This window comes from Mesoplodon densirostris, chromosome 7, assembly GCF_025265405.1.
Source record: "Mesoplodon densirostris isolate mMesDen1 chromosome 7, mMesDen1 primary haplotype, whole genome shotgun sequence".
Lineage (NCBI taxonomy): Eukaryota > Metazoa > Chordata > Mammalia > Artiodactyla > Ziphiidae > Mesoplodon > Mesoplodon densirostris.
This window is the reverse complement of record NC_082667.1, coordinates 11,513,823-11,537,331: the sequence shown is the minus strand read 5'-3', so window position 1 is coordinate 11,537,331 and position 23,509 is coordinate 11,513,823. Positions and strand designations below refer to the sequence as shown.

The 23,509-nt window shown below is 44.3% G+C and overlaps 2 protein-coding genes and 1 long non-coding RNA gene across 6 annotated transcripts in view; 2 read left to right on the top strand and 1 right to left on the bottom strand.

The window, feature by feature from the left end:
- Positions 1-10,069, top strand: part of STX3 (syntaxin 3) — a 37,815-nt gene extending 27,746 nt beyond the window's left edge. Inside the window, exons 8-11 of one of the 3 annotated variants that reach the window (XM_060102925.1) lie at positions 17-151; positions 1,905-2,015; positions 3,524-3,637; positions 5,427-10,069. In XM_060102925.1, coding sequence (XP_059958908.1) covers positions 17-151; positions 1,905-2,015; positions 3,524-3,607 — 330 coding nt within the window. In that variant the 3' untranslated portion in view covers positions 3,608-3,637; positions 5,427-10,069. The other 2 variants (XM_060102924.1, XR_009532938.1) reach the window with 2 other exon arrangements.
- Positions 10,070-10,404: 335 nt separating this feature from the next.
- Positions 10,405-14,592, bottom strand: MRPL16 (mitochondrial ribosomal protein L16). Its single transcript, XM_060104369.1, has 4 exons — positions 14,421-14,592; positions 13,990-14,055; positions 11,935-12,083; positions 10,405-11,089 (listed from the first exon to the last, which is right to left on the bottom strand). Exons 1-4 carry the CDS (start codon positions 14,473-14,475, stop codon positions 10,604-10,606), a joined length of 756 nt encoding a protein of 251 aa, XP_059960352.1. The 5' UTR covers positions 14,476-14,592; the 3' UTR covers positions 10,405-10,603.
- Positions 14,593-14,658: 66 nt separating this feature from the next.
- LOC132493667 (uncharacterized) overlaps positions 14,659-23,509 on the top strand; it is a 97,170-nt gene continuing 88,319 nt past the window's right edge. For both annotated transcript variants that reach the window (XR_009533010.1, XR_009533011.1), the window contains exon 1: positions 14,659-14,798. This is a non-coding gene — a long non-coding RNA (uncharacterized LOC132493667). The remainder of the gene's footprint in view (positions 14,799-23,509) is intronic.

The following is a 23,509-nucleotide window of genomic DNA, read 5'->3' as shown; positions in this document are numbered from 1 at the left end:
GTGCGGCCTGGCCTAGATCATCGACTCTCAGATTTCCAAGCAAGCGCTCAGTGAGATCGAGGGACGGCACAAGGACATCGTGAGGCTGGAGAGCAGCATCAAGGAGCTTCACGACATGTTCGTGGACATCGCCATGCTGGTGGAGAACCAGGTAACAGTGGGTACCGCGTGGGCAGGGAGGAGAGGAAGCCCGGGGCTTCCTGAGAAGGGCGAGACGGGACTCCTGGAAAGCCGGGTGGGGTGGGAGAATCACTGGGAACTTGCGTGGTAGATGCTGACATCTTGGGCAATCGCAACCTCATCATTCATGCCTGTTACTTTGGCCTGGAAGTCATTTCTAATTAGTATGGGGTTTGATGTGCTCTGTCAAGTACCTGGTTCCCTCCAGCCTCAGGATCGTTGTCTTTTTTAAATTAGAGATATGGGTTCTTAATGGTGATGCCTTAAAACCATCTCCTGATAGGAACTGTTTCACTGGTGACATTGAAAACATGGGGCCTTTTCCCCAGTTTATGGTGAAAAGTTAGGTTTAACAGAGGTTTTTGTATTTTTCTTCTGTATGTGTGTTTTTCCACAAATGGTGACAGTTTTTGCTAAGGAACAAGAGCAGACAACACAAGGATTGAAGGGACAGCAAAGTGATATTTACAGAAAAACTTGAAACTCTCACAGTGCTTAGCTTGACGGTCTGTTTTGTCCCGGGTAAGCCCGCTCAGGGATGGATGGCTCTGTCCCCAGCATATGGTATCAGTGTCACATAGTCACATGTCTCCTGGTTCTTATGACGCAGTTAAGTTCCCCACTGTGTCATGGTTTGGTGCTACTATTACCAGGAACTCCCAGTGGCTCTGCCACCCGGAGAGGATTGAAAACTGCTTCCTTTGTAGAAGGAAACCTAACTGAAGCCCGAGCACCCCTTGGCTGGTTTTGACATCAGTTCCCTGCTCTGGGCTCGGGTGCCTTTCTTCCACCCCCTTGCGGCCTCTGAGACCATTTCTCCTGCCCCTCCATCCCTACTCTTCTTTTTTCTCCCCACACCGCCTTGCCGAGGAACTGGTTTGAGATTCAAGTGATGGTAAGTTCTGTTCTCTGTGTAGAGACTGCCATAACGCCATGGGTTGGGTTGAGGAAGGTCTAGGTGGGTGAAGGGAATTCCTGTCCTAAGATGCACAGAAATCCATTGGAGGGACCAAACTTCTGGGCAGGAAGTAAGAGCTGGGCAAAGGTTGGGAATCTTATGAAGAGGCTGCTGTCTCTTAACCAGATAACTCAGGTAAAACCAATGTCTGTCACTTACGGGACCTGGGAGTGCCTTAGAGAAAGCAACTGTTCCCACCTCAGCTGTTTATTGAGCACCTGCTGTGTGCTGGGCACTGTTCTACAGTAGTGAATGAACTCAGTTCAGGCCGAATGAACTTGGTGCATGTCTGAATGACCAGGAAGAAGCCAGCATCCTGGCAGTGCCCTAAGAACATGAGATAGATGTATTGGGTTGGCCAAAAAGTTGGTTTGGGTTTTTCCGTGAGATGTTATAGAAAAACCCAAATGAACTCTTTGGCCAACCCAATACCTTGGCTTCTCTCTTCACATACTTAAAAAAAAAAAGTGGCGGGATCCTTCAGAATATTCCAGCCATCTAGACAGTGTGCTCCAGGTGCCCAGTGCAGTGCTTGTCACAGAGGAGTAACTGAGTGAATGTTTTTGGAATGAGTGACAGCCACCAAGGCCTGGGGAACCACAGGTAATCACGGGGAAGTTGTGCAAGTTTGCCCCACAGAAGGCTGCATGTTAAAGTTTCCAGATGCTCTTCTTGGTGCTGAAAAGAAAGAGAACCCCTTTCTCATGTGAGCTAGGACTGTCCTGGGGTGGGTTTCCTGGGTGTGACTAGTGTTTGTCCTTTGCAGGGTGAGATGTTAGATAACATAGAGTTGAATGTCATGCACACGGTGGACCACGTGGAGAAGGCTCGGGAGGAAACAAAAAGAGCCGTGAAGTACCAGGGTCAGGCCCGGAAGGTGAGCCTCTCCTGCTGCCTTCGGAGAAGAGAGTCCACCGTGCGCGCCGTCTCTCGCTCTTTCTCTCCTCCCTCTCCCCGTCCCTCTTTCTGCTGGACCCACCTCTTGCATCCGCGGAAAGGGAGCCATGATTGATCGTATTGAGAACAACATGGACCAGTCAGTGGGCTTCGTGGAGCGGGCCGTGGCAGATACCAAAAAGGCTGTCAAGTATCAGAGTGAAGCTCGGAGGGTGAGCCCTTAGTCCCAGCTGGACCGACCGGCTTCTCCTCTCTCTGGCCGCCCCCACCCGTGTCCTTGAGCCCGTGCCTTCCCTCCGTCTTGGCCCCATCCAAAAGCCTACCTCAGCTTTCCCTAGAGAATAGCTGCCCCTCCTTGCCAGGTGTGCCTTGCATGGATCTGGCTCACGTGCTCTCTATCCAGAACCCACATTTGCAGGCAACTCTGTATCACTGCCCAGGTGTTGCTAATCCCCTGGACAGAGCTCACGGTCCCTTCAGCTGTTACACTTGACTCCTGCTCTTCAGAAACCTTCCCTTCATTGCCTTCCACACCGGTAGCCCAAGCCCTGCCCCACTTGGTCTCTTCTTCTCTATCATGAACCCAGTGGTGTGCTGATGGCTATGTGAACATTACCTTGTATCTTGGGAGCACCTATTATTTCTCCTTTATAGATGAAACAGTTGAGAATCAGAGGTTAAGTAATTGGCTTCGGGCCACCTAGGAAGCATAGGAACCAGGATTCAAATTCAGCTTTCAATCAAGCTCTTTCCATCCTGTCTCCACTGCCCGCCCCCACCTCTAGTTCTGGTGCCCCTGTCACCTGAGGACTTATAAACTTCTCTACCTAGTGACTGTGGTGGCTAGCTCTGGTGGTTTTTGCTTTTTAGCCTGCTCTTTTCTATTTCTCTTGGGCTCTGATACGTTTGTTCTTCAATTCTTTCTTTTTCTTCCAACTTTACCTACTGCTTGGGCAGGTATCTGGGAATCTGGGAAGTTATTTTACATGATGAATCCAGGCTGGTTTGCAACAGGACCGTAACCATACTTACTGATCCCCAGTCACTGTACTGGGTTTGACAGGTGGGAATGTACTTTGGGGGAGAGATGGACAGACGTTTGTAATTAGGACTGTGTCAAAAATGTCTTTATACTCCTTCCTGAAAAGGAACAAATTAGTCACTTATATCTTGGCCTGTTGCTGCTTGGAGACCCCATGATGGTTGCCCTTATATCTGTGCACATAGGAAGGCTGCCGTGTGAGATGAGAGCTGATGGAAACTCCTTATTTCCATCTGCTGGCATTGCTAGTGCAGAAGTAATTTAAGAAACAAAATATCTTAATAGAGTGTCTTTATGTAGAGATGTTGGCTTTTTATTTCATTTATTTGGATTGATAAGATGCCTCCTATGTAGAGGCAGAGGGGTTGGGTTTTGGATGACTTACTGTGGCTTTCTGGTTGTTTGTAATAATGACTTGTTTTTATTTCTCTTATCCCTCTCTCCAGAAATTGATAATTATCATTGTGGTAGTGGTTGTGTTGCTGGGCATTTTAGCGTTGGTTATTGGACTTTCCGTTGGGCTGAAGTAAGGGCGGCCCGGGAGGCTGCTGCCCTGAAATGTAAGTAAATGGAAGGTACTCGGGGACTCCGGATTGGCTCCCTCTTGAGAAATGAGCCTGGGATTTAAAATTCTGCTTCTTCCCCCTGTGGTTGTCCTTGGACACGCCGAGTGCTCTAAGACTTCAGTACCTGTGTGTTCTTTCATCTATGTAACTTCCTATTCTTGGGTCCTGGCTGCATACAGGGGTTGGGTTTCCTGTTTGTTCCTACTCTGTGGGTTCTGTCCCCGCTCTTGTCCTGTTTCAACACCGTCCCTCATTTTCCGAGCACCTCATTTTCACTCCCCTTCCCCAGCAAGCCTGCTCCTCTCAGTTCGGTGCAGTCTATGTCTGGGATCTGGGGTTTGTCTTGTGAGTTATTACTGGCTTTCAGGTATCTTGGGCTTTGCCTTCCGTATCCTTTTCAGTGTAAATGAAGCTTTGAATCGGGATTTGGGTCTGTAGGGTTTTGTTTGTGGTTGACTGGTTGGATCTCGAATGATAAGAGTAGCTAACATTTTTGAGGGCGGGGTTGTATCAGACAATGTACTAAACACCTTACATATGCATCACTGAGTCCTCACGTCACCCGCATGAGACAGGTGCTGTTATAATCCCTATTTTACAGATGAAGATGCTCAGGCTTAGAGAAGTTAGGTAACAGGGGCGTGTTTGAACACACAGCTAATAGTGGACCTAGCTTCTCTTTGTAAAACAAGGTGGCCATTTATCATCATCTACAAAGTCTAGAGAACCTTAGAGGATAGCAACTTAAAAAAATATTTATTTGGCTGTGTCAGGTCTTAGTTGTGGCATGTGGGATCTTTGTTGTGGCATGTGGGAACTTCCGTTGTGGCGCGCGGGCTCAGTAGTTGTGGCGCATGGGCTCTAGAGTGTGTGGGCTTAGTTGCCCTGTGGCATGTGGGATCTTAGTTCCCTGACCAGGGATTGAACCCATGTCCCCTGCATTGGAAGGCGGATTCTTAACCACTGGATCACCAGGGAAGTCCCAATAGCAACTTTAAAATTCAGGATATTAATTTCTTTAAAATCTGGTAAAAAGAATAGAGCCGACCACTGAATCAGGGTTTCATGTGTACAGCAGCAGCATGACAAGAATCATCTAGTTATTGGCACTGTGAAGACTTCCTTGACTTCTTAAGTATTATTTTTCTGAATATGTTTATGCTCCCCAGTTGTGTTCTAGGATAACATCATCACCCCATCTTCATTGGGGAAGCTTTGTGAAGCTCAGTGAAATTAGGAACTTGCCCAAAGCCTACAGAGCTTGCAAGGCAGAGCAGGTGTGACGCCTGAACTTTTCTGCATCTTTTTTCACTGTGCCTTGCTGCCTTCTAAGGTTAGTGGGGGATAGGGGGACTAAGGAGAAGATGATTCTAGTGCCAGCAAGCTTCTGAAACTTGTATTCGAAAGGTGCTGATGGGAGCCCCACAGGCAGAACAGGTGTTTTCCACCAGCAATGGTGCCTCTCTTCCCATAAGTCCTTCCACAGTAACGCAACAGCCCCTGGGAAGGGCTGTAAAAGGCCCAGGGATTTTCCTATTTTTTTGCCTCTCGTAACAGGGCTTTTTGTTTCTTGTACGGGGGAGTATTTAATTCCAGGCCCTGTCGTGGGTATGCTTGTTGGACTTCTTGGGTTTGTGCTGAGTTTTCCATTGTTCTCTTTCTGCAGCTGTTTCTGATCTCTCCTCTCCACCTTCTAGGTGTGTGGCTTGTGGCCAAGCCTTACTGTTGCTCTTCGCTGCCACTCTGGGCGCTGACCAGCTCCTCCTCCCCCTGCCTCTTGTAGAGCCCATTTCACCCCAGCCTGGTGTGGCCGCCCTTGTCTTCAGATGGGAACGGAGTGTGAATGACCTTCCTGAGAGAGAGTGGGACCTGTTCCCTTGTTTTCATGTAACCAACCTTGGACCTGACCCAGCAAGCAATCTAGCCCAGGAGAAATCTAAACTACTGATGCAGCCCTCAGAACCTTCTCCTGCCCCACCAACTCTGAAGCACCTCCTCCTGGACCATAGGAACTGCCCCAGCTTCTCCTTCTCCCCTCTGATGTGTCAAATTATGCCCTGCACCTTGGAGAGCCTACCTGAGACCTCCCCAAGGTGCTGTATTTTCTACCTCATGGAGTGTTCTCCTCCCCAGAGTCGCAGTGTATTTTTTTTGGTGGTGGTGGGGGGGCTATCTTTAACAAAGCAAGGAGATTCTTCCAAGTTTGGCAACAATAAGGCTTGGACCCGAGTCTTCTACCTGGCAGGATCCCAGTCCTCATGACTCGTTGTCCCTGTCCTGAAAGTAGGAGGGACTGGCAGAGGTCGTTCTGGTCTTGGAAGCTGACTTCTTGTTTGAAATTCAGCCTCAAATTAAGCTCTTAGTGTGTTCAGCTCGATGGCCAACTCGATCTCTGTCTATGTTGTACTCCCTCATGTTGACTCAAGGAGGCGCTGCCATGAGACAGTCGTCTGAGGTTACCGTCTGTAAAGGCTGGGGGTATGGAGTAACTGTTTCCGTGTCTCAGTCTTGGGAACTGGCTGTTTACTGTTAGACTGATGCTTTGTGAAGCCATTGCCTTGAGGCCCAGAATAACCAGGCACTAAAATTAGGCCAGGGTCGAGGTGCTTGAGTCTCAGGCTCTGGGAATGTTTCAGACTGGGGCGAGTATGAGTATTCAGTCATTTCATGTGTTCCAAGTGTATTTTTATAATCGTGTGTGTGAGATGTATGTACATATATGTATGTGTCTCTCAGGAAGTAGGAAACTGGAAATGAGAATATTATAACCTCAAAAAAATAACTTGAGCTAGGCTAAAAATTAGGTAAGAGACATTTGCTTACCTGCAAATGAATCATGGTAGAAATGTGATCTTCCCACATCATCGGGAAACCTGCTCTTTTCTTCACAAGTGCTCGGAGAATCACAGATGGTTGGGGTGAGGACTAACTTGATCCCCATTAGGTTTTTAGCAGACAGAAGGTGGGACAAGCTCGACACCTCTCCCCGCTTGCTGCCTGGGCGAGGCTTGTCCTGAGAACGTCCCACAGCAATTTGGTACCGTTCATGTGACCTTTGGGACGTCCTGTCTCCAGGGCGGAGTCAGCTCGGGGAGGCCAGGGTCTACTCAGCAGCTGTTCCTGCTCCCACATTAATGAGCTTCATAGATGCTTTGTCGCCCCCACTTGTCATGGAGCAAACAGAAGCCAGGAAATTTTTAAGTGTAGTGACCGTGCTGAGCCAGTGTGAGCCCCTTAGATTCCCTGCTGGTCTCTGCCAGCCTCCCGGATTGATATTTCAGCTTTGACTTTAATGCCTTCTAGGACAGGGTAAGCACCCTAACCCAGGCATGGTCCATTGGCTTCCTCTGCAAAGGAATGATTACTCCTAATCATTGCCCAGCACTTGGACAGAGCCAAGGGGACGCCCTCTTGCCTATGGCTGTGATGTCCAGCAGGCCTGGCCCCAGCAACGAGGGCAGACAAGCTTCAATCACAGACAGATCTTTGCTCTCCTGAGATTGAGGCCTGGGGCTTATAGTTTGGAATACAAGTGAAGGGATTTTTGTTCTTTCTTTGTACTTTTTTTTTTTTTTTAAAAATGTAAACTTGATTATTTTATTGCTAATTTAAAAATAAATGACTTTGATTGTGAAACAGTTCTGGCTCGATGTCCCTGTAAAACACTTGGTGGCTGCCACCATGTGGTGACTTTCGTTTAGGTTTCGGAAAGGGGTTAATTATTTTTTTAACCATGTGCTAGATCAGATGGATCAAAAGTTCTAATTTTTGAAAATGGTTTAACTCTCATAGAGTGCAGTGTAACTGTATTTGAGTCTTAGATTTCAAGGGATTCCCCCCCAGAAGACTTCAGCTGACTCACTGAGAGTATCTGGCTCTGGGGGAAAGTGGGGTAAATCTGATATGATGGCAGAACAACATACGAAACATCCTCTGAGCTTGCTGTTGATCTGATTTTTGCGTCTCTCACCGAGAAGTAACATTTCTCTTAGTACCCTGGGTTCTAGAAGCCAGATCCATCTCCCTTTACCTTCACATCTGCTTCCATGCCCAGACCCACCCTTGTCTCCCTTCCTCTGGAACCCCCTCTGCAGTGACACTGTTTCTCACGTGCTCTTTCTTTCCTTGTCTGGATGAGCAGAAGAAGATAATGATCATGATCTGCTGTGTTATCCTTGTGATCATCTTAGCTTCTACTATTGGGGGCATATTTGCCTGAAAAAAAAAACCCAAAACAAAACAGGTGAGCCATCTGTGGGGAGGGTCAGGCCTGTTTTCGCTCGAGATGCTTGTGTCCTGAGGGCTTTGGTTGTCACCAGGTGCCTTAATCTGTGTGGGATTGGGTGCTGGAATAAACGTTGGAGAAAACCAAGAAGAACGAGTGAAGAGGGAGTTGGTAGGGAACAGGTAGGCGGGGAGACAGAAGGTGGCAGTCTGTCCCGTAAGCAGGTCTGGTAGCAGAGTGTTTTGTTCAGAATGCTTTGCATAAGGGTGTTGATTTCCTGTCGTGAAATCTGGGCATTGGCATGTGGGAGCGGCAGGGGAGAAAGAATTCATTATTACATTAGAAGCACCCTGAACTCTTTGGAAGAGGGCCACACAGGGAGCCCAAAGGAAATATCAATAAAATTTTCCCCTTATGAGGTTAGGACAGGTTTTGCAGCCTTGTGAGTAGTTCCTTACCCCTGTAGACAGGCTTGGTGATCCTAGCCCCACACGTTTTGCTGTATAATCTATGATTTTTTTCTCTCCGTTTTTGTTATCCCCTTCAGTCCTCACAGATGGATGCTCACTTGGCATTTTCGATTCTTCTTCCACCTCTGTGGTGCCATCCCTTCTCCGCTGCAGATTCCTCAAAAGCTCTTCTTTCCATTATGAAACCTCTTAGGACACAGGACCTCAACCACCTACCAGTTAAAAGTTACGCAAAGGGAGATTTACAAAAATATGGACTTGGGTGGCAGGCAGGGGTGAATTCGGAACAGGGAGTACAGCACTGTGTCGCAGGTTAGGAGGATGGTTAAAGGAGGAGACTGCAGGGTAGAGGAGAAAGCATACGTACCTGTTTAGGAAATAAACTTGGAGCCAGAGCCCACGCTGACGTTATGGCTGAAGCACACCCGCTCATCAGGATCTGATTTTAACTGCTGGGAGTCAGTCAGGATCAGGGCACTTGCTACTTCTGCTCTTCCAGTTCTAGGTCTCACCTTTGACCAACGCTCTGTCTCCTTCCTTCTTCAGGGTCCAACATTCTCTGAGGTGTGATTGTCTCACGATAGGCCCCAGGCACGTCTCCCTCACTGCTGTGTCCCCAGTGCTTAGCACAGTGCCTGCCACTTATAGCTGCTCGAGTCTGTTGACTTTATCTGAAATTAAGCTCTGATTTCTGCTATGGCCAAGTCCTTGGACTTGCCTCTTAAACGCTTTAAGGCATCAGTGGGAAATGGTCTCTGTCACAGGCTGTGTAGAAATGCCTGGGAATGGTCGATCCACCCACGCAGAAGCACAGCAGGCCCCACTTTCACAACATATACTTTAAAGTCCTTTTTTTTACGGGAGGTGGTGAGAGAGTTGTCAGCGGCCTCTTACTTTGCAGAGATGGCTGGCCCCCGGATTGTGGTTCAGTAATTAAATGTGGACCCCAAAAGAAACACGTTATGCTGTGATTGAACGCCCAACAGTCACGAATACCATGCTCTGTGAACCCTAACAAACAAGAGGTGACAAAGGTCAGAAAAAAGAGGCTGTCACTCACACCCCTTGTCACTGATTCACGTTGCCAGCTGAAACTGGCTTTGTTGGCCAGCAACTTGTGTACAAGAAACTGTTCCAAACACTGTCCCCAATTCAAGGTTCAGGTGTGTTCTAATGCAATTTAGTGATTAGTTATAGTACAAGAGGTTCACTAAGAATATATTAAAAAATCACGGTATACAATTCTCGAGGACCACATAACTGCTTAAATTTGTACTTTTCAAAGTAAATTATTTGCCGGAGGTCTTACTTTTTAAGAAAGTGGGATTTAAAAAATTGACATTTTAGTCAGTGTGCTGTTTTCTGCCCACTTTCAAAGCAAATGGTTTAATATTTTTCCTATCAATCTGTATTTCCTTTGGTTTGAATACAGGATAGAAACCATTGCTGGCTAGCTCTGAAAAAATAGATGAATTTTGTTAAAGGCAAACAGGGAGCTGGAACCACGTGGCTTTGAATCACCCAGGGCCCTTGTTCATTCAACAGTAATGATTTGAGTGCTGTGTGGCACCCTGCACTGTGCTAGGACCTGTAGGGACACAGATATAGAGCCAAATACCCACCATCCCCAGAGGGTTTCAGGCCTAGGAAAGATCACACCATTCAGGTTTTGTTTCTATCAGTTCCTTTTGGTAAAAGGCAAGGGTATGTCTGTTGCCGTACTGTCCAACATCCCCCCTTCTAAGATTGAGAGAAGATGGGTAGCTGGGCATAAATAAATATGTTGAATCAATTAACCTATGTACTGGTGTTTTCTTTGCTTTTCCAAAAACATTAAAAGTCTGTAACTAGTAAAATGTCATAGAAACTAGCTCCTTAAGTGTATATATATAAAAGGCAGTACAGACATTAAGTCTGACTTGAATCAGAGGTCGGAGATGCAAACATCTGCTTCAGCCTCGAAGACATTTATCTTATAGCCGGGGAGAATCAGAGCTCCAAACAAACAGTCAGTCAGGCCTGGTTCTTAATCATTTAAGGGAATTAGTGACCAATGAGAAGTTACATCGTCTTGAGGTGATGCTCAAACTTTATTTAATATAAATATAATGCACTTAAAAAAACCTGACAGAATAATGCACAGCTTTTCAGAAAGCATCTACTCATATGCTGCTCCTTGGTTATGACATCAGAGCTACCCAAAGACTTGAAGGACTGGCTGAGGGGAATAAACGGCCTGTGTCCGTTTCCTGCTTACAATCCTCACTACACACGCTCGGGCATGTAGAACTTGCCCCAGTATCGCCCCTTATGGGTCAGGTCGTAGGGGCTCAGCACCTTCCGTATCCCCAGCATGTTGGCAGTGACAATGCGCTCAAAGGTCCAGGGGTTTTGGTTGTTCCGTTCTCGTTCTTCTTGATCTTTCCACATCTTCTCTAGAGTCTCACGGCTCACGGCCTTTGCGGGGAAGGGCAACTTGTGGGCAACCTGGTCGAGGAAACCCTGTACCTCTTGGAATTCGCAACGCCCGCCCATCTCTACTATAAGGCGGCCAGCCTTCACGGGGGTCACGTAGTGATCGATGGCACCTTTGCCGCCCCCCATGCGCTGTCCCATACCCTTGCGGGTGATGGGCTTGAAAGGGGCTGGTACCCGCCATAAGGCAAACATGTTCTTGGGGTCCATAGACCGGTTGATTGTGAGGCGCATCATTTCAAAATGCCCCCAATGGAGGTAACCGCCACCCAGTGCCTAAAAGTAAATGGAAGAATTAGAAACATATGGGGATTTAGATATCCTTCATGGGATCTATTATGTCTCTTCTTTTATGTTAACTGTGGCTTCAATGATACACATGAAAGTAAAAATATAAGTTCTAGTAAGTACCATGGAGGAAAAGCCTAGGGTACAGTAATGGGAACAAGGGTGGACCCTCTTCAGTGGATAGCCAGGGAAGACCTCTTTGAGGAGGTGACCTTTATAGCTGAGGCCAGAATGGAACGAACCAGCCAAGGGGAAACAGATGAGTGTTCCAGGCAGAGGAATGGCACAGGCGAAGGCTTTGGCGCAGCAAATGGCTTGGTGAGTCTGGGCAGAAGCCAGTGTGGCCGGGGTAGAGAGAGGAATGGGGAACAGACTGAGTTCTGAAAGGCTGGCAGGGGCTGATCATGCAGGCTGTGGGAATCGGACGTTAAAAAACATCACTCTGGCTGCCTGATGGGAACTAAATCCTTGTCCATAGCCATTTGTGTAGGTACTGACGTCAAGTCTTCACGGAAGCTACTTAATGAGTAAGGAAACGTCTGTCCCACGTACTAAAACATGGATAGTTTTATTTTGACCAGAGGCTTGAGAAAATCTCATGGTCTAATTAAGGGGTAAATTAAGTACCCTCTTCCTTCTGCTTTTACATTATTTTCACGCTACGTAAAACAAAAAACATTTATAACTTAATGCTTACTGGGTCCTGCTCATCAGTTTAAAGAGCAACTAGTGGCAGTTCTAGTAAAATCTGTGGAGGAAGAGATGAGAATGCACTCAAGGAGTCTACTTTAATCCCTGGCTTCCATCCTGTAGCCGCTTGACGCTGGACTCACCAAGATCGCAAAACTGCCTTCAGTGAACTCAGTGGCTTCAGTGGAAGGTCCCCTTATGTCACTCAGATTTTTAGGCTCTCTTCTTACTTTTGGCACAAGTGGTACCCTTTCAACAAATCTAAGCTTGGGCCTTTCAGGAATGGAAACATCTAAAAGGAGCACAGACAACCAAGAATAAGTCAAACCACACATCTCAAAGGACTCATTTTCTTCCTAGAAAGATTTATAACAATCAGGTCAAAGTCTTAAAGTTACCACTCAACAACAATTCCAAAAGTGTGTTAGGTTTATCTTGTGGATGCTTTCACTGACACTGGAATCTTCTGATTACAACAGTGGTTGATGCAAATGTTTTTGAACCTTTTAAGAGAGCAGAGTTTTAACCTTCAAACCCAAATGCTTTTTTAAAATGCCGACTCTGTACCTTAACACTGAAAAAGGGACTGTTAGAAAAGGTATAAAGATAGGAGAATGTCACAAAATAACACTAGGTAACATTTTTGTGTGTGTGTGAATGTTTACTAAGTGCTGGAATTGAGCTGAATGCTATACATGCATTATCTCATTTCATCTTTAAAACAACTTGATAGCCTTGGTATCTTTTAGGGCTTCCTTTTTAATATTTTTAAACCTTTAAAAGTTTAACACACATGTATCAAAGGGCCCCATAAAAAGTGTGAATTATCACAAAGTGAACACACAAACATACCCACATAACTATCATCCACATCAAGAAACAGAACATTAGGCAGGTAGTATTTTTTTTTTTTTTTTTTTGCTGTACGCGGGCCTCTCACTGCTGTGGCCTCTCCTGTTGCGGAGCACAGGCTCCGGACACACAGGCTCCGCGGCCATGGCTCGCGGGCCCAGCCGCTCCGCGGCATGTGGGATCCTCCGGGATCGGGGCACGAACCCGTGTCCCCTGCATCGGCAGGCGGACTCTCAACCACTGCGCCACCAGGGAGGCCCGGCAGGTAGTATTTTTAATCTCCATTTTATAGAAGAGGAACTTCAGGCCCAGAGACATTTTATAATTTGGTTCGGGTCATCCAGTCAAAACAGCAAAGCTAGACACTATGTCACTTAAGAAAAAATACCACACTGCCTCTCTGATAACAGAGGTAGTGGAAGGGATACTATATTGTACATCAAAATACCTAAGTTCTCCTGCTCCGCCACATGCTTGTTGGGAAACTTACAACCTAGTATTCCTTTGATCAGTGCTCTTTCCTTTATATATACAGGGGCTTTTCATGCTGAGGCCTGTACTACAATGTGGTTGCTGGGTGAGGGCCAGACATACTACGTCTTTACCACGTCTGACGTTTTGACAATATGGAAAAAAAAAATTAACTTGTAAGTCATCTAAAGTATTTCTATAGTAAAACAAGCATGGCTCTGTGATGGAGTCCAATATAAAACAGGAGACTTTAAGGGCTACAGAAACTGCCCCCTGCCATTTCTGTATGTAGCTACAGAGAAACTTAGTAATGCTTTCTCTTTCCTCCATGGCCATATGTACTCCAGTGTATGTAGTAGTTTCACAATTATGTGTAGAAGATAAGGCCTTCAGAAGTCAAGGCCCCTTTCATTTTTTTTGAGATTTCCAATATATTAAAAAAAAAAAGGTAAGTTAGATATACCAAATTGTGGCTTACCTTAATTGTTTATATTAACAAATTAATGCTTTTCACATAATATTCTTACTGACTGCACATGTGTAACCTCATTTGGAGAAAACATCAAAAGTCTAAATTGAGGCCAGTTAGGTTTAGCTGAGTGGGCAGCTGTGGGCCACGCACCCGTGGTAGGCCATAGGGGAGATATTCCATGACAGGTTGGCTCCCTAAAAGCAGGAGCCTTTTTGAGTCTCTTGTTCTTCGATTTTTCTCTAGCGTTTAGAACACTGCCTGGCATACAGTATGCCTTCAACACATAATTACTGAATGGGTGAGTGGGGACAGGGGGCACAAGAACACTCCTACTCTTTACCTATCCTCTGCTGGGTTCCATCACAGAAAAGGCTTACAAACAGGAAAACGGATAAGCTCTCACCTTCAAAAGCTGGCACCGGGAGCAGCGTCTTTAGGCCAGCGCTGGCGGGCGGCGCTGACCAAGAATCTACAAAGACAGATCAAGTTAAACGACGAAGGCCAGAAGGCCAGGGCTTGGTATACTCTGGGCCAAATATGCTCCTGACAGAGGTGTCCTGTGGGTTTGGGACATGGGTTCCACTAAAGGGGCTCACAGGCACTGCCCCCCGCCCCCAAATGACAAGCCGGGGACTCTGGGCGCCGATCCCCAGGTTGCACGAACGCTGTTGACCCTTTTGCATGAATCTTATGGCGGGAGGGGCGGCAGCAAAGCGCAGCCCCTTCCCCGTGCTTCCGCAACCGTGCGCAGAGTCTTGGGACTGTGCGAGATACCCGATGCCGGGTAGGGGTGTGGAGAAAGGCAAGGCCTGGAGGGAACAGGGGACTTCTGACCTAACAAAGGCGCCCGCAGGACGGGCGCACGGGCGCGAGCCAGCAGCCGCCACATGGTCACGCGCGTGCGGTCGCGTCGGGCTCCCCACGGCGACCGCAGCGAACACTTCGACGCGGGAAGGGAACGCGGCACTCTCGAGCCACGCCGGAACCGGCTCCGGCCCCGACCTGGTCGGGCCGGAAGTTGCGTTCACACCGGTCCCCCCTGCAGTGAGGGCGGGTGGAAGCGGAAGAAACCGGAGCCTCGGAACCTGGGTTCCGGCCTGGTGTGTGCGGGTCCCGCCCCGCGTGCTTTCTGGGGTCTCTCCGGAGATGAGGGTGGCAGGGCGGGGAGTTCTCTCCGCGAAGTACCATGCTGAGAAAGCCTGGGTTCATATGGTAAGTTGGTTCCTTACAATTCACTACATTACGCCGCGTCTCTAGCCCCCTTCTCTCCCGCAAGACGTTAGAAAAAAGCGAAGGACTCATCACTGTCTTAACATTTACTGGGCTGTTGCACTGTGTCGGGCGATGAGTACCTTATCCTTGCGTCTAGTGTTCCCAACGAATCCATGCGATAAGTAAGTCATTACACCCACTTTGCAGATTCCATCTCGAAGGTCAAAGGATTTAACTTTCCTAGGGTCACACAGCAGGAAAACAGTACAATCAGTATTTGAGCACAGTCGGTGTGACTCCACAGACCCCAGTGAACGGACAGTATGACTCGATATCAAGTTAAAATGAAAAAAGGTATAATTATTCTGGGAGAATGTTGGGCAAATCATTTTTATGGGCATGAAGCTTTTTAATATTTAGAAAGAGAGAGTGTCTTTTTCCAAGCTCCTAGGATACCGATGGGATTACCAATTGAGGCTGATGTCTATTGTATTTAAATCATGCTAAATCTGTGCGTGGTCTTTCTCCAAGGGTTAATATCGTAAATGGCAACAAATAAAACCTGTAATCTCGCAAAGCTACTGGAAGAACTCTCCCTGTCCACAGTTTTATGTACTTCTTGATTATTTACACACCGAATCTGTATCAAAAAAGTTAGTGAATTTTATTACAGCCAATCATTTCTGTCCCAAGAGCAGTTTTAAAAGGTTAAACTGCCCCCGCCCCCTCAGCCCGTGTCGGATTCTGGGCAGCTCTTCTGTGCTCCCCTCTCCCTTCCACCGAAAGTGGGTCCCATTCAAATGTACTCAGGTATTTAAAAATCTGAAGCTGAATATTGTATAAGATTGGATGGAGAAGAAAGCTGCAGTACAATCACTCTTTGATTGGTCTCTAAGTCTTTTGGTGCCCTAAAACTTCTACCTCATTGCTTATTTTAAAATAACTAAAAATTAACTCAAAATTCTACGTTTAAGGAGTACTGTAATGTCTATTTTTCTTTGTAAGAGTTGTGTTAAGTACAATGGAGGATACAAATATGAAAAATCGGTGATCCTTTATGAATTTATATTTATGTAGGGATGATATGATGAGAATACAAATAGCTAACGTTGAGATATGAGAAGTTTAAATAGAGGGTTGTGAAAAATCGAAGGATGGACCTGAGGTCTTCCCTGATCACAGAAAATCATTTTTCCCTTTGATTTTTCACAGCTCTTTATTTACTCTAATCTTCTGATAGTTCTATGGCAGTTATTTGTAGGAAACCGAAGTTCAGGGATTAAACGATTTGCTACACAGCTAGTATGATGCAAAGTAGGATTAAGAACCTTGATGATGCTTCCCTGGTGGCGCAGTGGTTGAGAGTCCGCCTGCCGATGCAGGGGACACGGGTTCGTGCCCCGATCCCGGAGGATCCCACATGCCGCGGAGCGGCTGGGCCCGCGAGCCATGGCCGCGGAGCCTGTGTGTCCGGAGCCTGTGCTCCGCAACGGGAGAGGCCACAGCAGTGAGAGGCCCGCGTACAGCAAAAAAAAAAAAAAAAAAGAACCTTGATGAACTTACTTTTATTGGAATGCATTTGCTAACATCTCCAAAAGTTGGTCTTTGGACTTTTCTGAGGCCTCTGTTAAAAATGTAAATATCTGGTCCCCACTTACTAAGAAACTCTAAAGGTGGGGTTCAGGAAGTATTATTGTGAACTAGCCCCATGGGTGATTCTAATGCCCAATCAAGTTTGGGAATCAGTGCTCTATGAGCACTTTGAAAATTTAAAAAGTAGAGTATAGGTACCAGGCATTGTTTCTGGACTATACAGGCCAGTACTCACTGGGATGTATATTTTTCCCACCTTTATAAAAATTATCTAACACCTCAGTTTTTAATCTTCTTATTTAAACATCCAGAGATAACAGAAACTTGTAGCCCAGTCCCAGGCCCGGTTGTTGACTTAAATGGCACACACACACACACACACACACACACATACACATACACACCTTACTGCCATGAGAAAAATGAATGTGTCTACACATATTCCAGAGCTTTCCAGCTAAGTTAGAGACAGTCCCAACTTGGGGAGTTAATAGAGTTTTACACGAGAGCTATTTCCAGCATTTCTCAGGGAGTAAGTCAACAGGCACGAAGAATGGATCTAGTCCTAATTGTTTGGCCAAGAAGAGGGAACAGTGCCAACTACTGTTCATGCTTTTGTCTTGGCGTTTACAGACTAGATCCATGGTATTCCTATGAATTTTTTCACCATAATAAATGATTCCCTATTGTGGCTTAGTCAAGTTATTTACAAGTCTGTTATTATAGACCATGCTGTAATAAACATCCTTATACATACCATTTTGGTACTGTTTTGGTATTTCTTTTGAGCAATTTCCAAAGAAGAATCACTGGATCAAAGGGATGTTCATTTAAAATCATTTTACCTCATAAAATTGCGTGAAACTGGCCTTCACCAACAATGTCTCAGCGTGACTGTTTATATACACCCTTTCTGAGGAAGGATATGAAAGTTCTTTTAGAGCTTTGCCAATATGAAAGGTGAAAAACCACACTCAATGTTATGCTTGTAACAGGGTTTTAAAGCAGAATTGCTTCTGACTTAGTATTGCCTGAGGGCCCAAGGTATGTGGTAATCCCCGTATTCCAAAGTGAGGAGCTGGGCCTCCTAGGCTGGACTTATAAAGGAGCTGGTTGGAAGTGGCTTTGCTTTTCTTAGCTACCCACTCTCCTTCAGCCTGTAAAAAGCACTGGAAAAATCAAGAAAGGAAGTGGAAACTGGCAATGACAATAAAGATTTCTTTGGACAGAGTTGATATACTGTGAGTTTCACTTCCCCTCTCCAATGGTTAGGGATGAGGTGATCCATCAAGCTTAGTGAGAGACACTTCAGGGTCACACAGAGAGCTTGATATGAGGCCTCTGCAGTTTGAATGGGGTTGGTGTTGACACAGGCTTGGGAAAGTCTATGTTTGGAGGCTGATCAAAGCAGCCTGTGACATCAGAGGAGAGAGAAGTAGCCACATTACTATTGATGGCAGGTCAAAGGTGTGAATATCCTGTTGACCAGATGCAGACCCCAGTGTAGTGTGTGGGTTTACGGTTTTCTTATATCCTGTCCAACGGGACCCCATGGAGAGATAAGGAGAAAGAAGGTGGAAGAGGTGTAAGGATAGATGTCCAGGGCCCGTGAGAAGAATTATATGCAAACAGCCAACCGTTTAGCAGAGATGAATTTGCCTGCATCAGGGGAACTGAGATATCCTCAGCAGTTAGGGTTAGGGTGTGTGTGTGTCCTCTGAAGACTCCATAAAGCACCTTAAGAGAAAGAGTATACTTTAAACTATACCCGGACCCGAGTCAGTACTGTTGGGTGCTGTAACAAAGTACCCCAGACTGGGTGGCTTAAACAATAGAATTTTATTGCCTCCCAGTTCTGGAGGCTTGAAATGTGAAATCAAGGTGTCAGCCGGGTTGGTTTCTTCTGAGGGCTGTAGGGAAGGATCTCTGCTTGGCTGGTAGATGGCCATCTTCTCCCTGTGTCTCTTCATATCATTTTCCCTCTGTGTTTGTCTGTCATGTGTCCACATTCCCCCTTTTTATAAGAACGCTAGTCTTATTGGATTAGGGCCCACCTTAATTACCTCACTATAACTTGATTTCCTCAGTAAAGATCCTTTCTCCAAAGAAGGCCACATTTTGAGGCGCTGGGGGTTAGGACTCCAACTTATGTTGTTTTCAGGGGAGAGGAGGATACAAGTCAACTCATAACAGGTGCCATGACGGTAAGCCATCCCAAAAGGGTCAGAGATGAGGAGTCAGGGGCAGAAAAGATCTTAAGTGATTGGTAAATGTGCAGAAGTGAGGAAATAGAGACCTCTTCCCTTGCCTCCATTTTTGTTTTCACCACTTTCTATCTGGAGTTGGGCTGAGCTGGGAGCGGGGAGCAGCTTTACCTTCAAATGCAATTCAGAGTTTTGATTTTTACACAGTTTTGGACATTTTAGTTACTGAAATCAATATGTTTTCTGTGGCTAGAAGTGACAACACAACTTTTTTTTTTAAATATCAGAGAGTAATGAGAAAATGCAAAAAAAAAAAAAAAAAACAGCCTTACAGAGTTGGTTTCGATAAATAGTAGCAAGGTAAACTAAAGTTGATTTCTGATAGCCTTCTCTGAGTTCTCCTTAGTGATCTAACTTACATCTGGTTATACTTAGTTTTTATTTTTTTGGCCAAACAACAAGTGGGATCTTAACTCCCAGACCAGGGATCGAACCCTCAGTCCCTGCATTGGAAGCATGGAGTCTTAACCACTGGACCACCAGGGAAGTTCCTTAGTTTGCAATAGCTAGCAATAAAAATTTTTAAAAATAACTAGCAATGCTGAACTTTTTCTCATTCTTTGGTTTCATTTGTTTTTGTCTGTTTGTTTTACTATATGTGTGATTTGCTTGCTTCTGTAGTTTTCAATCATACTGTTCATTTTTTTATCGATTCAAAACTGCTTGTTATGTATAAGTACATTAACTCCTCTTCAGTTGTATATGTTTTGAGTTTTTTTCATTTTTCAGTATGTCCCTTAATTTTTTTTTGAGGCATGACCATTATGATTTTTTTTTTTTTTGCCTGTGCCGCGCAGCTTGCGGGATCTTAGTTCCCTGACCAGGGATTGAACTTGGGCCCTTGGCGGTGAAAGCGAGGAGTCTGACCACTGGACCGCCAGGGAATTCCCCATTATGTTTTTTTTTAAGCAGTAAAATCTGACAGTAATTTTCTTAAGAGTTTTTGACTCTGATCACATGCTTATAAGGGCCAGAGGTAGGGATCTAACATAATTCTTTTCCAAGTTGAAAATCCTCATTTAATATGTGACTTTATAACGTACTAAATTCCCACGTAATTTTTTTGATTCCTTTTGACAATTTATTCCCTTCTTATGTTCTCTCTGTTCTGAAACCAGTGATACACCGTTTCAATCATTGTTACTTTATTACACATTTTTATATATGTCTTGTCAAGGTCTCCATTTTTGCATTTTACTTTGCAAAAAACATTATGGCACGTTTTGCATGTTTGGTCTTCAAGATAAAATTTAAAACTTTTTGTTAAGTTCCGTTTTCTCTCCCTTTCCATTTTTATTTCCTTGGCCAGAATTCTTGTTCTTCATATTTTTGTGTGTGTGTGTGTTCATTTTAATCTCAGAATCATTTGCACTTCTGAGCAAGACTCAAGGCTTTTGCTATTTCAAAGAACTACAGGCTCTCAGCTGGGAGGGGCTCGAGGAGTCAAGTATTTAGTTCTACCTCCTCATCAGCATGTTATCCTCAATCATGAACTTGCTAAAAGTCATTCAGATAGCTGGTTAAAGGCAAGTACAGTTGCATATTGTTTTTATTTTATTTTTTATGAAAAATTTATTTATTTATGTATTTAATGGTATTTCAGGAAATTGATTTATTAGCATAGGTTTCAGAGCTTAAAGCTGGCATCGCTGAGACAACTCTAAAGAGTGTACCTGCAAACAAAGTCAAGGACTTGGTTCCAGAAGCAGGCAACTGTATGAAAGCTGATTGGCAAACCCAGACCCAAAGGAACAAGAATCATTTACTTGTGAAATTTAACTGTAGTCAGTTGTTTTGGAATATTTTTGGTTTTTTAAAAAATTTTTATTGAAGTGTAGGTGATTTGCAATGTTGTGTTAGTTTCAGGTGTACAGTAAAGTTAATCAGTTATACATATACATGTATCCACTCTTTTTTAGATTATTTTCCCATATAGGCCATTACAGAGTATTGAGTAGAGTTCCTGTGCTGTACAGTAAGTCCATATTAGTTATCTATTTTATATATAGTAGTGTGTATATGTCAGTCCCAATCTTCCAAGTTATCCCTCCCCACCCTTACTCCCTGGTGACCATAGGTTTGTTTTCTACATCTGTGACTCTGTTTCTGTTTTGTAGATAAATTCATTTGTACCTTTTAAAACTTGTTTTAATTGAAATATAGTTGACATACAATATTATGTTAGTTTCAGGTGTACTACATAATGACTTGACATTTGCATACATTATGAAATGTTCCCCACAAGATAAGTCTTGTAAGCATCTGGACCCATAAAAAGTTATTACGATATTATTGACCACATTCCTTATGCTATATATTCCCTTGACTTTTTTATTATATAACTGAGGTTTGTACCTCTTAACCCCCTTCACCTATTTCACTGCTCCCCTTCTGGCAATCACCTGTTTGTTCTCTGTATCTGTGAATCTGTTTTCATTTTGTTTTGTTTGTTTGTTTTTAGATTCCACAAATAAGTGAGATCATGCGATATTTGTCTTTGTCTGACTTATTTCACTTAGCACAATACCCTCTAGATCCATCTTGATTGTCACAAATGGTAAGATTTCTATTGATAGACACTTAGGTTGCTTCCATACCTTGGCTATTGTAAATAGTGCTACAATAAACATTGCAGTGTTTATATCTTTTTGAATTATTTTTTTTATATCTTCATCAGGTCAATACTCAGAAGTGAAATTGCTGGATCGTATGGCAGTTCTATTTAAATTTTTAAAGGAGACTCCATACGGTTTTTCATAGTGGCTGCATCAATTTACAATCCTACCAACAGTACACGAGGGTTCTAATTTCTCCACATCCTTGCCAACACTTGTTATTCGTTGTCTTTTTGATGATAGCCATTCTGACAGGTGTGAGGTTGTATCTCATTGTGGTTTTGATTTGCTGATTAACAATATTGAGCATCTTTTCATGTACCTGTTGGTTTCTGTATTGTTTTCTTTGGAAAAAAAATGTCTATTCAGGTCCTCTGCCCATTTTAAAATCAGGTGTTTTTTTTTTCATGTTGAGTTGTATGAGTTCTTTGTGTATTTTGGATATTAATCTCTTATCAGATACATCATTTGCAAATATCTTCTTACACTTAGTAGGCTGCCTTTTCACTTGATTGATAGTTTCCTTTGCTGTACAAAAGCTTTCTAGTTTGATGTAGTCCCATTTTTAAAATTTTTGCCTTTGTTTCTCTTGCCTAAGGAGACATATCCAGAAAAATACTGCTAAAGCTGATGTCAAAAAGCTTACTGCCTCTGTTTCCTTCTAGGAGTTTTATGGTTTCAGGTCTTACATTTACATCTTTAATCCATTTTGAGTTTATTTTTGTATATGGTGTGAGGAAGTAGTCTCGCTTGATTCTTTTGCACATAGCTGTTAGTTTTCCCAAAACCATTTATTAAAGGGGCTGTCTTTTCCCTGTCATATATTCTTGTCTCCTTCATTGTAGCTTAATTGACCATATAAGTGTGGTTTATTTCTGGATCCACTATTCTGTTCCTTTGATCTATTTTTTGTGCCAGTACCATACTGTTTAGATTACTGTAGCTTTGAAGTGTAGTTTGAAATCAGGGAGTGTGATACCTCCAACTTTGCTCTTCTTTCTCAAATTGCTTTGGCTCTTCAGGGTCTTTTGTGTTTCCATACAAATTTTAGAATTTGTTCTAGTTCTGTGATCAGTGTCTTATAGTTTTCTGAGTACAAGTATTTTCCCTCTTTGGTTAGATTTATTCTTATTTTATCCTTTTTGATGCAATTATAAGTGGGATTGTTTTCTTAATTGTTCTGATAGTTTGTTGTTAGTATATAGAAACATGACATTTCTTTATATTAATTTGTATCCTGCAACTTTATTGAATTTCATTTATTAGCTCTAGTTATTTGGTAATGTCTCGAATTTTCTATGTGTAGTATCATGTCATCTGCAAACAGCGATAGTTTTATTTATTCCTTTCCAATTTGGATTCCTTTTATTTCTTTTTTCTTTGTCTGACTGCTGTGACTAGGACTTCCAATACTATGTTGAATAAAAGTGGCAAGAATAGGCATCCTTGTCTTGTTCCTGATCTTGGAGGAAATGCTTTCAGCTTTTCGTGCTTGAGTAAGATGTTGGCTGTAGGCTTGCCTTTATCATGTAGAGGTATGTTCCCTCTATATCCACTTTGTTAATTCCATACTATTTTTAAATAGGGAAAAAGCAGCGCCTCCCTGGTGGCGCAGTGGTTGAGAGTCCGCCTGCCGATGCAGGGGATACGGGTTCGTGCCCCGGTCTGGGAGGATCCCATATGCCGCGGAGCGGCTGGGCCCGTGAGCCATGGCCGCTGGGTCTGCGCGTCCGGAGCCTGTGCTCCGCAACGGGAGAGGCCACAACAGTGAGAGACCCGCATACCGCAAAAAGAAAAAAAAAAAAAAATAGAGGAAAAGTATTTGGTAGCAATCTTCCTTCCTCTTTCTCCTGCATCTTCACAAAAGTGGTTATGCGTAACTGACCACTCTCTAAAGGAGGCTTAGCCTTTACCAGCCATGACCACTAGAGGTCACAAAAGCACTTATTGTAGTCACTGAAACAACGGAATGCAGTCTGGGGCATTACAGATTACGCAAAAATGAACCCACACAGACTACATTTAATTAAGGTGCTTCCTCAAAGGGGAATTGCAACTTCTCATAGCAGACCCATTGTCAACCTCACTCCCCTGTCCCCCACCCCTGCCAATACAGATGAACACAGCTGATTACTAGGTAGGTAGTTAAAATGAGGTTTTCATACATGAAACCAGCCTGAGATTCCCCCTAGTCTTTCATGCCCCTCTTTTTCCTTCAGTTTCTATCATTAGAGCAAAC